Raw genomic sequence first — 14,438 nt, forward strand, 5'->3', positions numbered from 1 at the left:
CTCGCAGCCGGAAGTGGCTGGTGGCGCAAGGCATTGTGGGCATCATGGCGGCTACCCTTTGCCGGCGCTTCTTCGGCGCTTTGAGGGTCTCGGGAGTGTTACAGGCCCCGCCAGCCGCCTGCTTTCCCAGGTAGGGGCCCGTTGAGCGGGGTAACTGGTTCCCGTGGGGCGGGGAGGTGAGCTGGCCTGGGAAGGGGGTGTGGAGCATGTGGTGACCCCCGGCCGTGGCGGGGGGGGGCTGCGTTGGGCGGGCGTTTGGGGTTGTTGAGCTGAGGGCCCTGGGGTTGGCCCGGTCCGCGCACTGTGTGCCGGGGGCGGCTGAGGGCCGGGGGCAGTGGTGGCCGTTGAACAGCTGAAGGAAAGGGGCCGTTGGCCTTTGGGAGGCTGACGGGCCTGTTGGGCCAAAGTGTGTTCATTGGAAATAGAAAAGGAGGACTTGTGGCACCTTACAGACGAACCAATTTATTTGAGCATAAGCTTTCGCGAGCTACAGCTCACTTCCTCGGATGCATGCAGTGGAAAATACAGTAGGGGGATTTTATATACACAGAGAACATGAAACAGTGGGTGTTACCATACACACTGTAAGGAGAGTGATCAGGTAAGGTGAGCTATTTACCAGCAGGAGAGAAAAAAAACCAACCTTTTGTAGTGATAATCAAGGTGGGTCATTTCCAGCAGTTGACAAGAACGTCTGAGGAACAGTGGGGGGAAAGGGGAATAAACAAGGGGAAATAGTTTTAGTTTGTGTAATGACACATTCACTTCCAGTCTTTATTCAAGTCTCAGTTAAGGGTGTCCAGTTTGCAAATTAATTCCAATTCAGCGGTCTCTCCTTGGAGTCTGTTTTTGAAGTTTTTTTGTTGAAGAATTGCCACTTTTATGTCTGTAATCAAGTGATCAGAGAGATTGAAGTGTTCTCTGACTGGTTTTTGAATGTTATAATTCTTGACGTATGATTTGTGTCCATTTATTCTTTTATGTAGAGACTGTCCAGTTTGGCCAATGTACATGGCAGAGGGGCATTGCTGGCACATGATGGCATATATCACATTGGTAGATGTGCAGGTGAATGAGCCTCTTATGGTGTGGCTGATGTGATTAGGCCCTATGATGGTGTCCCCTGAATAGATATGTGGACACAGTTGGCAACGGGCTTTGTTGCAAGGATGCGTTCCTGGGTTAGTGTTTTTGTTGTGTGGTCTGAGGTTGCTGGTGAGTATTTGCTTCAGGTTGGGGGGCTGTCTGTAGGCAAGGACTGGCCTGTCTCTCAAGATCTGTGAGAGTGATGGGTCGTCCTTCAGGATAGGTTTAGATCCTTGATGATGCGCTGGAGAAGTTTTAGTTGGGGGCTGAAGGTGACGGCTAGTGGCGTTCTGCTATTTTCTTTGCTGGGCCTGTCCTGTAGTAGGTAACTTCTGGGTACTCTTCTGGCTCTGTCAATCTGTTTCTTCACTTCCGCAGGTGGGTATTGTAGTTGTAAGAACACTTGATAGAGATCTTGTAGGTGTTTGTCTCTGGCTGAGGGGTTGGAGCAAATTCGGTTGTATCGTAGAGCTGGGCTGTAGACAATGGATTGTGCGGTGTGGTCTGGATGAAAGCTGGAGGCACGTAGGTAAGTATAGCGGTCAGTAGGTTTCCGGTATAGGGTGGTATTTATGTGACCGTTGCTTATTAGCACTGTAGTGTCCAGGAAGTGGATCTCTTGTGTGGACTGGTCCAGGCTGAGGTTGATGGTGGGATGGAAATTGTTGAAATCAGGGCTTCTTTTCCATGAGTCCAGATGATGAAGATGTCATCAATGTAGTGCAAGTAGAATAGGGGCATTAGGGGACGAGAGCTGAGGAAGCGTTGTTCTAAGTCAGCCATAAAAATGTTGGCATACTGTGGGGCCATGCAGGTAACCATAGCAGTGCCACTGATTTGAAGGTATACATTGTCCCCAAATGTGAAATCGTTATGGGTGAGGACAAAGTCACAAAGTTCAGCCACCAGGTTTGTTGTGACATTATCGGGGATAGTGTTCTTGACGGCTTGTAGTCTGTCTTTGTGTGGAATGTTGGTGTAGAGGGGTTCTACATCCATAGTGGCTAGGATGGTGTTTTCAGGAAGATCACGGATGGATTGTAGTTTCCTCAGGAAGTCAGTGGTGTCTCGAAGATAGCTAGGAGTGCTGGTAGCATAGGGCCTGAGGAGGGAGTCTACATAGCCAGACAATCCTGCTGTCAGGGTGCCACTGCCTGAGATGATGGGGCGTCCAGGATTTCCAGGTTTATGGATCTTGGGTAGCAGATAGAATACCCCTGTTCGGGGTTCTAGGGGTGTGTCTGTGCAGATTTACTCTTGTGCTTTTTCAGGGAGTTCCTTGAGCAGAGGGTGTAGTTTCTTTTGGTAACCTTCAGTGGGATCAGAGGGTAATGGCTTGTAGAATGTGGTGTTGGAGAGCTGCCTAGCAGCCTCTTGTTCATATTCTTCATATTCATATTCATGATGACAACATCAGATGAAGTGAGCTGTAGCTCACGAAAGCTTATGCTCAAATAAATTTTTTAGTCTCTAAGGTGCCACAAGTACTCCTTTTCTTTTTGTGGATACAGACTAACACGACTGCTACTCTGTTCATTGGAAATAGCTACGCTTTGTGGCAAACCTAGGGCCATTCTGATGTAGCCTGCCAGTAATGTTCTGCACGCAGAGCCTGCAGTGAATGGGATTATGGCCCTTACAATGGGGTAAGCCTAGCAGCCGTAGAGCAGTTCATCCCTCGAAATCCAGCCCAGAAGAGTGGTGCACCAGATTGATGCTGGATGTTGTGCTTTGGCCTCTCTGAAATGAATTGGCAACTAGAATCCAGCTCCTAATGGACCGCCTCTAAAAACCACTGTCAAAATGACAGCAAAATCTTCAGTCTATTTGTTTGCAAAGAGCTTTACTATATTCTGTTCAGGTCCTTACGGTACCTATCCCCATAATATTTCAACATCTAGTTTATCAGCTATGTAATGAAGGAATAGTTTCACCAAGTGCTAATGAAATTCATTCTCCTCCTGGGGACAATCAGGTGTGAAACTGCCATTGGGCAAAGTCCTCCTCTTGAATAATAATTTATACAGTCTTTAATATACGCATGCAGCAAGCAAGACTATGTATGCATTCATTCTTTTGGATAATTTGTCCCTCTCTTTAGAAGGATGAAGCTCTGACTAAACCCAGATTGGTACTTAGTGAGATTTCACAGTGATTAATATCTGAGAAACATTCATCTGTTTCTCAAAATAATGTATTGAAATTTCACATTTAGATTTTAGTACAGCTGGTTGTAATGGAATCCAAGTTACGCTACAGAAAACTGTGGAATATGTCTTAGCTGTACCTTGTCAGAAGGGATTACGTTAATTTTTTGACCCGCACTTACTTCCATCCCACACAAAATAGGTGTTCTCTTTATTATTGTAAACTGACATCAGAAATAACAAATCTTGAAAATTGACATTATATTAACAAAAAAATACAGGCTAAAGAAATTAATCTGCCAATATATGGGACTCCCTGATTTGCTATTGATGTCCGCTAATTTGGGGTTTTGCAGGCCAGTGCACATTTAGGCATGTAAATTAAAAGCTTGCATTTCAAGATAATGAAGTTTGTAACAAACATTTTCTCCATGCTAGTAGCCAGAGGCATTACTTTATTGTTCAGCCGATAAAATCAGAAAGGTCTAGTTTCTTTACTACAGTTGCTGCTGAGAGTGCCAACAAGAGTGCCGGCTGTGATGGAACTTGCTCACTAGAACTAGACATATTACCAACTCATTTCACAAAGGCCCCTGAATATCAATTTAGGGTATTATCAAATTTAGTCACTACGAGAGGGATAACTTGATAGTCTAAATCAGTGGTTCTCAAACAATTTTTTTTGTGGACCACTTGAAAATTGCTGAGGGTCTTGGCGGACCACTTAAGGAGCTTCCCAAACATTGTTTGTACCATTAGCTAACTATTGTAAAGCACTTTGGATAAAAATACTATATAAAAAAACCTTAATAATTGTTTTTTTGTTCTATAAATAAAAGCACACAACTCATATTTTAATATCAGTAGTCTTACCTTTCTAATGTGATGGCTGTGCCCTCTTTCCCCCGCTGCGGCAGGCCCTGAGCTGGGGTTGGAAAGGAGGAGGTCTCTCCCTCTCTCCCCTGCCGCAGCAGCGCCCGAGCTGGGGCTGGAAAGGAGGGCCGTCTTTCCCTGGCAGCTGCAGGTCTGGAGCTGGGGAAAGTCGCCTCTTTCTCTAGCCGCCACAGCCCTGCACATCCCAAATTCCTCCCCACCCCCTTTTCTCACCCCACTGCCCCCTCTCACGTGTGTGTCTTCTCCAGGGTCCAGGCACCTAATTAGTGGAGCCATGCTTGCGCGGCTCCAGTAATTAGGTGGGTGGCCCTTCATTCTCTAAGGTGCGCACCTTAGAGGGAACTATCCGTGGACCACCTGAATGGAGCTCACAGACCACAGCTTGAGAACCTCTGGTCTAAACGTTAGGTTTGCAGTAGCTATACTCCCTTGAAAAATAGGTTCTTGACAGAGTTTGAAGTAGTTAGTTATTTCCAGGTAATATTAGAGTTTCCACAGGTGATACCTTAAAGACAGAAGCTCTATGTCGATGTTAAAGGTCCTTCAGCATTTTTTGTAATAACGGCGTCTTCCTGCACATAATATTAGTGTTATGAAACACAGTACTTGGTTTGTTTCTGCATGTTATTCTTGGTTTTCGTAAATGCTGTTTTTACCAGTTATTTATTATTTGTTTCATGGTAGTGCCTAGAAGTCTCAATCATGATCCAGGCCTCTTTGTGCTCAGCACTACTCAAACGCATAAGAGACAATCCCTTGCTCAGGAAGCTTATAAACAAATGAGAACAAGACACACACAGACTGAGAGGGGAAATGAAAATAGAGATGATGTGTCTGACATTGACAGAGCCAGGAACTGACCCATGTCTTTTGACTCTCTCTCCAGTGGACCCTGCGGCCTCCAGTGTTGGAGAACCTGCAAATAGAAAACTTGTTACAATCAGAATAGGAAGGTGTCCATGAGAATGGACTGGAGGGCAAAGTTCGTATTTAGCAGATTTTTCTTTTTCCTAATCAAATATATATTTTTCTTTACCTTTGTTGCAGATTAACCTTGAATCTGCTCCATAAGAACACTACTAAAGTAGAGCCCATCTATCAGTGTAAGTTTCTCCATACTACTTTATCACGGAAAGGACTGGAGGAGTTTTTTGATGACCCAAAAAACTGGGGAGAAACTGTAGTTAAATCTGGTGAGTTATTTTTAACCTTTTTGGTTTGGTGTCTTTGATATACTTCTGCTGTTAAAAATATGCAAATTAATATGCAGGATTTTAGAAGGTATTTAGTGGCAATATGTCATGCCACTTCTTGTATATTCATTTGCTTTTTCTATTTTAATTCTGTGTTAATACAAGTGGAACATTTATTATGCAGAGCAGAGGCAAAACATCTAAGCCCTGTTGCCCAGCATATAGTCTTCAACCATGTTGTGTGAGATCACAGAAAGGGTTGCACTTCTAACTCTGAACAAGGAACTTTATTCGAATAACGAAAACAGTAATATCCCTAAAGCTGCTTTTGTCTGTCTCTCTCTCTGCTTCTGCCTACAACTTTCGCTAGTTCTGAATGCCTGCTACAAGTATTAGGGAACAGTACAGTTTCTTTCACATTTGAGCATGGTCTTGTTTTCTAAGCAAGATTGAGTCTGGTCAGTATTTCAATGTCATCTACAAGGAAAAAGCTGCAAAAATTGGTGTTTGTAATTTGACATTCTTTCCAGGGAATCAACGTGGTGTGCAGGTGGAAATATTTTTTTAGAAAATGGATCATTTTTAGATTAAATCACTGTTTTTTGTTGCTGTTGTTTTTACAGGGGATGAGTGGCATGCGAAACATCTAAGAAACAAGAGTAATGAAGATTTGCACAAACTTTGGTAAGTGTTTTAGTGCAGTGTTTCCTATCCTTTTGGGGCAGTTGTGCCCGTTTTCATATGAAAGACATGGCTGTATTAGCCAGTGAACTCAGTTTCCCACTCAGTTGTGCACACTCTAACCTGCACTGGGGTTCTAATTCTGGTCAGAGTATGTACAGTGTATTGCAGGTAGAAGTGGTGAATTAGGCTCCAGTGCAGAAGGGTCCAACGTGGCCCATCAGTTAAGGATGTTTTTTAAAAGGTTTATATAAAAATGTGTGATCTCATGGACAGAGGATGGGTCTAGGGGTTAAGACACAGGGGGTTCTAATTCCTGCCTTTGCCACTGACTATGTGAGCTTGGGATAAATGACTTTAGTCCTGTGTCCCTCAGTTTCTCCAACTGTAAAAACAGGAAATAATGGTGTTTACCCATCCTTTGTAAGGTGCTGTGAAATCACAGAGGAAAAAGCCCTGTTAAAAGTAAATCAGATGGTTAGCATTGCAAGATCTTTAGCAATACAACTTAAGTAACATAGGCAAGGAATTTAGAAAAACAAAACAAAAAAACCCAGACTTTTTAACTTGACGTTGGGAGCCCAGAGTACCAGACACAAAATCATGTACTCCCAGCGGTTGAGAATCACTATTTAAGTGAATAATTTACAAGCATGTTAGCACTAAAACTTAACTCTAATTTCTGACCGTATTGTACTATTATGTTCTTTGATCCAGGTATGTCCTACTGAAAGAGAAAAATATGCTTTTAACTCTAGAGCAAGAAGCAAAGCGACAGAGTTTACCTATGCCAAGTCCGGAACGATTAGAAAAGGTAACTTTTTCATATAAGCTAAAAACATCACTGCAGGTAAACTTTTTGTGTGAAAGATGCAATGTTTGCAAACCTGTAAAAGACAGTTCCCAGAATTATGTTCCTGATTCATTTTGCTTAGGGTAGCAATGTAAAAGTTAACTTGTTCCAAAGCCTTTCTCACCTCCTATACTTCCTAATTGTCAAGGTGGTTAAGCACTGGAATAAATTTGCCTAGGGAGGTTGTGGAATCTCCATCATTGGAGGTTTTTAAGAGCAGGTTAGACAAGCACCTGTCAAGGATGGTCTAGATAATACTTAGTCCTGCCATGAGTGCAGGGGACTGGACTAGATGACCTCTTGAGGTCCCTTCCACTCCTATGAGTCTGTTAAATCATATTCATATTAAATCACCTCTTTCATTCCACTGAAACTGATTTCACAGTCATTTCTGGTATCTTTTCCTGGCCCAAGTTGCAGCCCACCCATATGCTTATCCTTGAACTTTCTGCCTTCAACTCCTTTGTTTTCTATCTTTCCTGGGCTTCTATGAACCTCTGACCTCTTGGTTCTTTTCTCATTTCTCTCACTCTCTTTCAGTGTCTCCTTCTCTAACATTTGCCTTCAGTTTTCTGACCTTGTTTGCCTACACATTTCTCTCCCTACCTTAACCTTACAGACTTCATCTACTCACACATGAATCATGGTAACAAGGTTTCTAGCTGGAAAAGTGTTGAGAAGCTTCTGGTCAAATGTTATAGTTTGGCCATTGCTGCTCTCTGATCATCTAATAGGAACAGAGTCTCTAACCAGACCCCAAGTTGCCAACCAGCTTGACAAACCATTTCCATGAACTCTGTCAGAAATGCAGATAAAATCTGCATATTTCCAGTTGTTTTCCACAACCTACCAGCATCAACTCATTGTCTGGATTGAGCCTTAGCCAGCTGGCACCTAAACTAAAAGTTTCTCAGTTTAAGCACAGATCAGAAGCCAACATTGTGGCTTCAGTGTCATGTTGAAATGGTTATTCTGTTTTCAGGTGGAAAAGTCTATGGGAAGAATAGACTTAGTTATTAAAGAAAGAGAAGTTGCTCTGCGGCTGTTACAAACAGGCCACGAAAACCCACGACCTGGCGAATGGAGAAATGACTTCTTAGGACGCACCTACTGGTATGGGAAAGAGGATTACTGTTCTATATGTGCAGAGCTGTAGGAGGTATCAGTACTATCAAAACCAGAAACATGTTACAGAAAAAGAGTCAGATAACGTGTCTATTGTGGAAAAAGCATCTTTGTAACCTTATCAAGAACAAGCAATATTTACTAAACAACATTAATACCTTTGGGGATGTGTTTCATCATCGGCAACTTTGCTAAGCCGTTAGCTGGGCTGGGGTGGTGGTAACCACTCTCTCACAATTCCATGGATAAATCACCGGATAAAAAGCAAACAGAGCTTGGTCTCATTTATATTCCAAGTTTTACAGTATTGGGGGACCTGGTTTCAATATGGTAGTCCCCTGACGTGGTTGAAATTTGGTTCGGTCTTGCTGTGCCGATGAGTTCAAAGTGTTTCCAAATTGTGCTATAGACCTGGACTTTTCTCAGCTGCATTGCAAGACCACTGAATTAAGTAGGGTTGCCAATTTTGTATTATTTAAAAAATGGACACTCCAGCAGGAGTGTTGGAACCTCCCCTGCCCCTCGTTCGCTCCTCTTCCCCTGTTGCTCCGCCTCCCACCTCCTGTCCGGGTCAGGAGGGACTTTTCTGCAGAGCCAGGGCTGGGAGCTGCAGCCGCCTGACACAGGTAGGAGGCTTCCCTGGCTGAGTAGGATGCCTCCCCCGCCCTTTGTAACCAGAAACCATAAAGTCCCCTTTTTGACCAGGCTTTTCGGTTGAAAATTGGACCTGGCCAATGGCCACCCTCATGTTCAGGGGCAACTATGTAACCTAGTCTTCCAAAAACTATAGGACTTACAGTGTAGATGGGACTACATGTAGATGGATTCAGGATCTCCTATCATTGTTGACAAGTATTTTAAATTGTTTGTAAACTCTGTAAATTTAAGTAGACTATATCCAATAAACTCCAGTAAACTTAGATTCAGGGTGAAATCCTGGCCCTGTCAAAGTCAATGGCAAAATTCCCACTAACTTTAATAGGGCCAGGATTTTACCTTCAGTGTAATAGCATTTTGAGAAACAGTTTCTGTATTCTGCACTGGAGTGACAGGAGTTTGAGGAGATAAAGAACCTCCCTCCGCCTTCTTTGAGTTATAATTTTTGGTTGCACACCCCTCCCCCCAAATTCAGATAGCTGGGTGGCATGCTGAGGTGAGTCAAGGGGTGGAGGTGGTGCTCTCTCCCTGGGCCCTGCTGTGCAGAGCTGGCCCCCTAAAATGGAAGTCAAACTATGCTTATGGAGGGCCACCCAGTGCCCCATGGAGCAGGAGCCTGGTGCCCCGAGCTCCCCCACACCCAGCGGCTGAAGTCTGGAGCCTTGAGACACCCCCTGCCACTGTGGAGTTTTTCTAGCATGTTGTGGGGGGGCCTCAAAGAAAAAGGTTGAGAACCCCTGGGCTAGACAACAGTACCTACCCACTTGAACAAAAAAGAGCAGCTTCGTTACAATCCATTTACTGAGATGCAGCAATCTAAATGCTGGATGATACTGTAATCAATTTGTATGTCATTGGCAGGTACAATGCCAAAGAGTGGCCAATACCTTGGTACCTAAACAAAAAATACAACAGGAGGAAATTCTTCTACTCGCCACGTGTAAAACATTTCATCAGGTAATTTGAAATGGAAAGGAAAATTCTCTGACCCTGTTTGTTGTGTACTAGTCTAGGTCTTCCAACCTTGTAAAGGACAGTCTTATTGCTTTTTCTAGCTTGTGGATTGTTTTTTTCCTTTACAGGATGGGGAAGAGGTGACACTGAACAAAAACTGTTTAAGACCCTGATTCTGCAAGCACTTAGGCATGTGCTTAATTTTAGGCATGTGAGTAGTCCCCTTGAAACCAATGGGATTATTTATCTGTTTAAAGCTAAGCACGTCTGTAAGAGGTCCCAGTTCTGTGAACACAGTCATTAAGTCATGTTCCTAGTGTATAATTGGTTCTGGGTACAGCTGAATAAATGTTGGAGATGACATGGTGTCTTATACTGTATCCCAGCTTCTTTGAAGTTGTCACCATTTATCTTCTGGGTCTGACTTTGCTTAAAGAAATTTTGGCTGGTAATATTTTACAGAGCACTTTTAATCCCAGAAGACTTTTACCAATAATATGAATGAATCCCTTCCAGGTGTGTAGCACACTAAGTGTGTGACGGTAAAATCTGAGCCATGTATACCAGGCCATATCTTTATTCTTTTGAAAGTACCCTGGCTCTTTAATATACACAGAGCAGAGATAAGACCAGTTTCAAAGACCGCCCACATAGCATACTATATGGAACTCCAGCTTATTTCTCTCAGAAAGATGAAGGAATGAGTCAACCCTGCCTGCATTCTAATTTATAGTTTCATGCAGTGTTAAAATTCCAAAGATGATGATTTGCACAAAGCATCCACCCTACATTTGGTGCTATGCATATTAATTATGATAAAATGCTTAAGACCATTCCTCTAATCTCCTAATAAATTCAGTCTGGCCATAGCTTATATAACCCTGAATCTGATTGCTTCAAAATTTTGTACAGCTTCTTTCATACAAACTAAGTTGTATGGTATTTTGGTTGATTTCAGTGGCACTCTTCCCATCTCAGCCATGCCATGCTGACCCAGAATTGTATATAATAATCTGAATGTTACCTTATTTATTATTATCTGCCTAACAGTTCCACAACACCAGCTGCTTAATTATGGTCAGAATCTCTGGTAAAATCCTGAGATCATTTGCCTTTTTACTGCTGCCAGATATTATGCAGATGGTTCTGATGCATAATCACTCCTATGTCACACACTCATCTGTAATTAGGATGGTTTGCATGTAGATTACAAAATGTTTTTTCCTTGTTATACTTCTGCAGATTGAACTGCATGGGCTACTTAGCCATTTATAAGCCTCATCTATCAGTCATTCTGAATTATAACTTGCTCTACTCCTTTCTGATCCCATTTTCTGTCAAATTTATCCACCTGCAAAATTGTTCTGTACTCCAAAGTTATTTTATGTGCAAAGCAGCCAAGGTTTTTTCTCCTATGAACACCCCCCACCACACACACACACACTTGTTACCTGTAGGATTCAGAGTGGAGGAAAAAACTGTGCTACTGTACCCACGATTGCTGACTATTTCTGCTAACAGCAATGAAAGTTAATATTGTTATTGCTCTCGCTAATGTAACCAGTGGCGTCTTTCTGACCATGTATTATAAGGGCTTGATCCATCCTATTTTCTGCTCCTTTTGCCACTGTCACCCAACCCCTCCTCCTCACTTCTGTCCTCTATGCTTTCTTGACTAGTTCTTTAGCAGCTCTCTTGGTGGCTTCATCTCCTCTCCTTTTCACTCTTACATTACTCCAGAGTTCCATTCTTGGTCCCTTCTCTTCTCCCTTTACCTTATGCCATCTTCATCCCACTCTCTGCTCCTCTAGTCAAGCTTGCAACTGTCTGACAAACTCAGGATGGCAAAGACTGAACTTACTCTGCACCATTTCTTTTTCATAGTCAATTCTTTGGTCCTTCCCATGCACCAGCCTATCAACCTCAGTTTCACTGGACTTCTAACTCTCTTGTATTCAGGCTAATACTAAATCCTTTCACTTCCTATACAACATTCTGTCTTGATGACCCTATCCATTCTCCATACCTTGATAATCCTCCTGTCTGGGCTTTCCTAGTATCCATCTAAACATGCTCCAGTCTAGTTACTAGAAAAGATCTCATATTGCACACTACCACAAAGCAACTTAACCCAGTTCCTGCTTATTATTTTGTCCTGGGACTATATCTCTACTGGTAACCTCTCTTCCTAAAACAACTTAACTCCTTTCACTGTTGCTACTTCATCTTGAACTGTTAATCTGTTGTATTTACAGTATCAAGCACTTTGAAATCAGTTATGTCCACTGTTTCATTATTAAACACAATGTGTAGGGAATGTACTCCCATTACTGAAAACCACTGTCAGGAACTGGTATGTTTCGTGGTTTAGAGGGGTGATTAACTGGAGAAACATCTTCTCTGCAGCTTCTGTAAACTAAAAACAACTTCATGTATTTCCCCCTGGGAGCCTGTTTTCTCCTTTTATTTTTCATTGCTGCTCTCTTAATTTGTTCACTTCAGACATTTATACTTCATACATATACCATGCATCTTATATTACTGTAAAGCATTTGAAACAATTTGCATGAAATATACTTTTCATGTTGGAGCTATGGCAGAACTGCCCTTTCCCTGTGACTAGCAGGGGAAAAGCATGAATAAAAGGTGAGTTCATAAGACTTGGAGCAGTGGGGACCTGGCCTAGTTCATTATTGCTAATATAAAGTAGGGGCCTTTTCTCCTCTTTATTTCCAGCTTCTACCCATCATAGCAACTGTTATTGGTATTGGCTGGGCCCAGGTCTTGATGCCAGCACAAGCCTCTGATATAAATTCTTGATATTGATTGCTGAACTTGAGTCTCCAAGTGAACTCTTGTTAATGGAAGCCAGCTTACCCAGTTAAATTAATTGCCCAGTTTGAAAGTTATGAAAGTCTTAAGAAATTCAATAAAGTGATACAAAAAAATCTTCAGAATTTAGGCATAAGTGATATGACTGGGAGAAATGTGTTAGACTATAATGAAATTTAACAATGCTTATTTTTCTTCATTACAGACTTAGAATAGAACAACACTTGAAAAAACAAGCAAGGATGAAAAGCTTAGAAAAAAAGAAACAGCTCCTTTTACAAAAGAAATTCCCTCACCTTGCTGCACAATCACAGAATTAATATCAAGCTGGAAGAGTGATGCAAGTAATAGTTTTACTGCAGTAGTCTTAAGATGCTACATGTGACTGGCATGTAGTGTGAACATTTTCAGTGGGCAGCAGATAAAGAACAGGGCTGCCTGTGAGGGTTTTTTGTTCTTTGATTTTTTTTTTCCCTGCCCAAATAAAGCTCCTCAACCTGAAAAATAAATTTCATATCTGGGTTGTGAGACCTTCAGAGCAAAACAATATAAACTTGTGCTGAGTCATTTAACTGATTTCTGGAAAAGTAATATTTTATCAGCCAGGTGATGAAAATTAATGCTTTGCGTCATTTTGTGTCATTTACTATAAAGCTGACCTGTATGCTTAACAGTAAAAAAGCATATGCAAGACAGAGATTGCAATCAAGGCAGTTGTAGACATGTCTGCTTTAGCTTTTAATGAAGGTCTTCTCTCCCTTTATTTTTGCACTTAACACTTAGTGTAGCATATTATACAAGCTATAGCAGCTGTCCAATGCACTCAACTGTCCTATTTAAGTACAACAAAACAAATGCATTAGGCAGAAAATTACAGTAAAATCAAGTAGGTTAGGAAAGGAATAGAAAGCTCAAGAGGAACATCTCTACAGAAAGTAATGGTAAGTTTGAGAAGTTCTCTATCAAATTAATTTTAAATCTGGCTTGATAGCTGTGTCCAAGTTTTCTTAGTAAGGAGGGAGTAGCTTGAGGATAGCATAGGCTAGATTCCTGGTTATCTTTGGTAGATTCAGTGGAAATGTTCGCATTTTCTAACAGCCTTATACTTATTTTTGTAAGTTACTGGCTCTTTGCTTTATCACATTAGAGCCTGCAGCCTAACTCAGCTCCTGGCAGGGGAAAGCTTTCAAATATTCTTCAGAAATAAATATTAGTAGCACAACACTTGACATCTAAGTAACAAGTTAAGGACAACATTGCTAATTAAAGTTTAGGTATAATAATAAAGATATTTAGAAAAGTGAAATATTTTCATATGGTTGTAGCAGAAGCATTTGTTAGCTGTTAATTGATAATTGAATACAACTGGTACAGGGATCTACTATGGAGACTTAATTGACAGGGGACAAATTAATTCTACAGCATTGAAAATGTGTATGTAACTTGAGCTGCCTAAAATCTGTATCTGTACAGAAGGCAATTATTCCCTTACAAAAAAGACTTTCAGTCTTCCAGAATGTTTAGTTAAGAAATAAATCAAAAATTAAGAGTGCAGTTAGTAGTACCTGTTTGAAAGAAGTAGCTTTGAAGGAAAGGACAAATGTGGCTAGATTCAACCATGTTATATGCAGCTACAACCACCTTAGATTCAATTAATTGTCCCAGTCAAGGCAGAAGAGAACTTATTCCTGTCTAAGTGAAACTCTACTTTTACCTAGAGAGATGGTGAGACATGAACTTATTCATCTTTAGTACTCTATTTCATAGTGAACAGGAGTTGAGTTGCATACCAATAGCCACTCATTTAATCTTTTACAAAATTAAAGCAGAATCACTGTTTACAAACATAACCTTCCACAAAACTAGCTACATTTAACACCACCACCTACAAAAGTAATGGAATAAAATAGGATGGGCTGTGATAGAATCAAATACTTGAGAAAAAGTTAGCCTTCCTAAATACCCCCTGTAGCATAAAGGATGAACAGCAAAAAATGCAGGGAGTGGTTTGTTTTT

The 14,438-nt window shown here is 41.6% G+C and overlaps 1 protein-coding gene across 1 annotated transcript; it reads left to right on the forward strand.

Moving 5' to 3' along the window:
• Positions 1-13: 13 nt before the first annotated feature.
• On the forward strand, positions 14-12,979 carry MRPL47 (mitochondrial ribosomal protein L47). The gene is made up of 7 exons (XM_084640179.1): positions 14-130; positions 5,175-5,320; positions 5,944-6,004; positions 6,719-6,815; positions 7,837-7,967; positions 9,498-9,593; positions 12,628-12,979. The coding sequence occupies exons 1-7, from the start codon at positions 45-47 to the stop codon at positions 12,740-12,742; spliced, it is 732 nt and encodes a 243-aa protein (XP_084496305.1). The 5' UTR covers positions 14-44; the 3' UTR covers positions 12,743-12,979.
• The last annotated feature ends 1,459 nt before the right edge of the window (positions 12,980-14,438 follow it).

The sequence above is a fragment of the Lepidochelys olivacea genome (assembly GCF_965140295.1).
Source record: "Lepidochelys olivacea isolate rLepOli2 genome assembly, chromosome: 9".
Classification (NCBI taxonomy): Eukaryota; Metazoa; Chordata; order Testudines; family Cheloniidae; genus Lepidochelys; species Lepidochelys olivacea.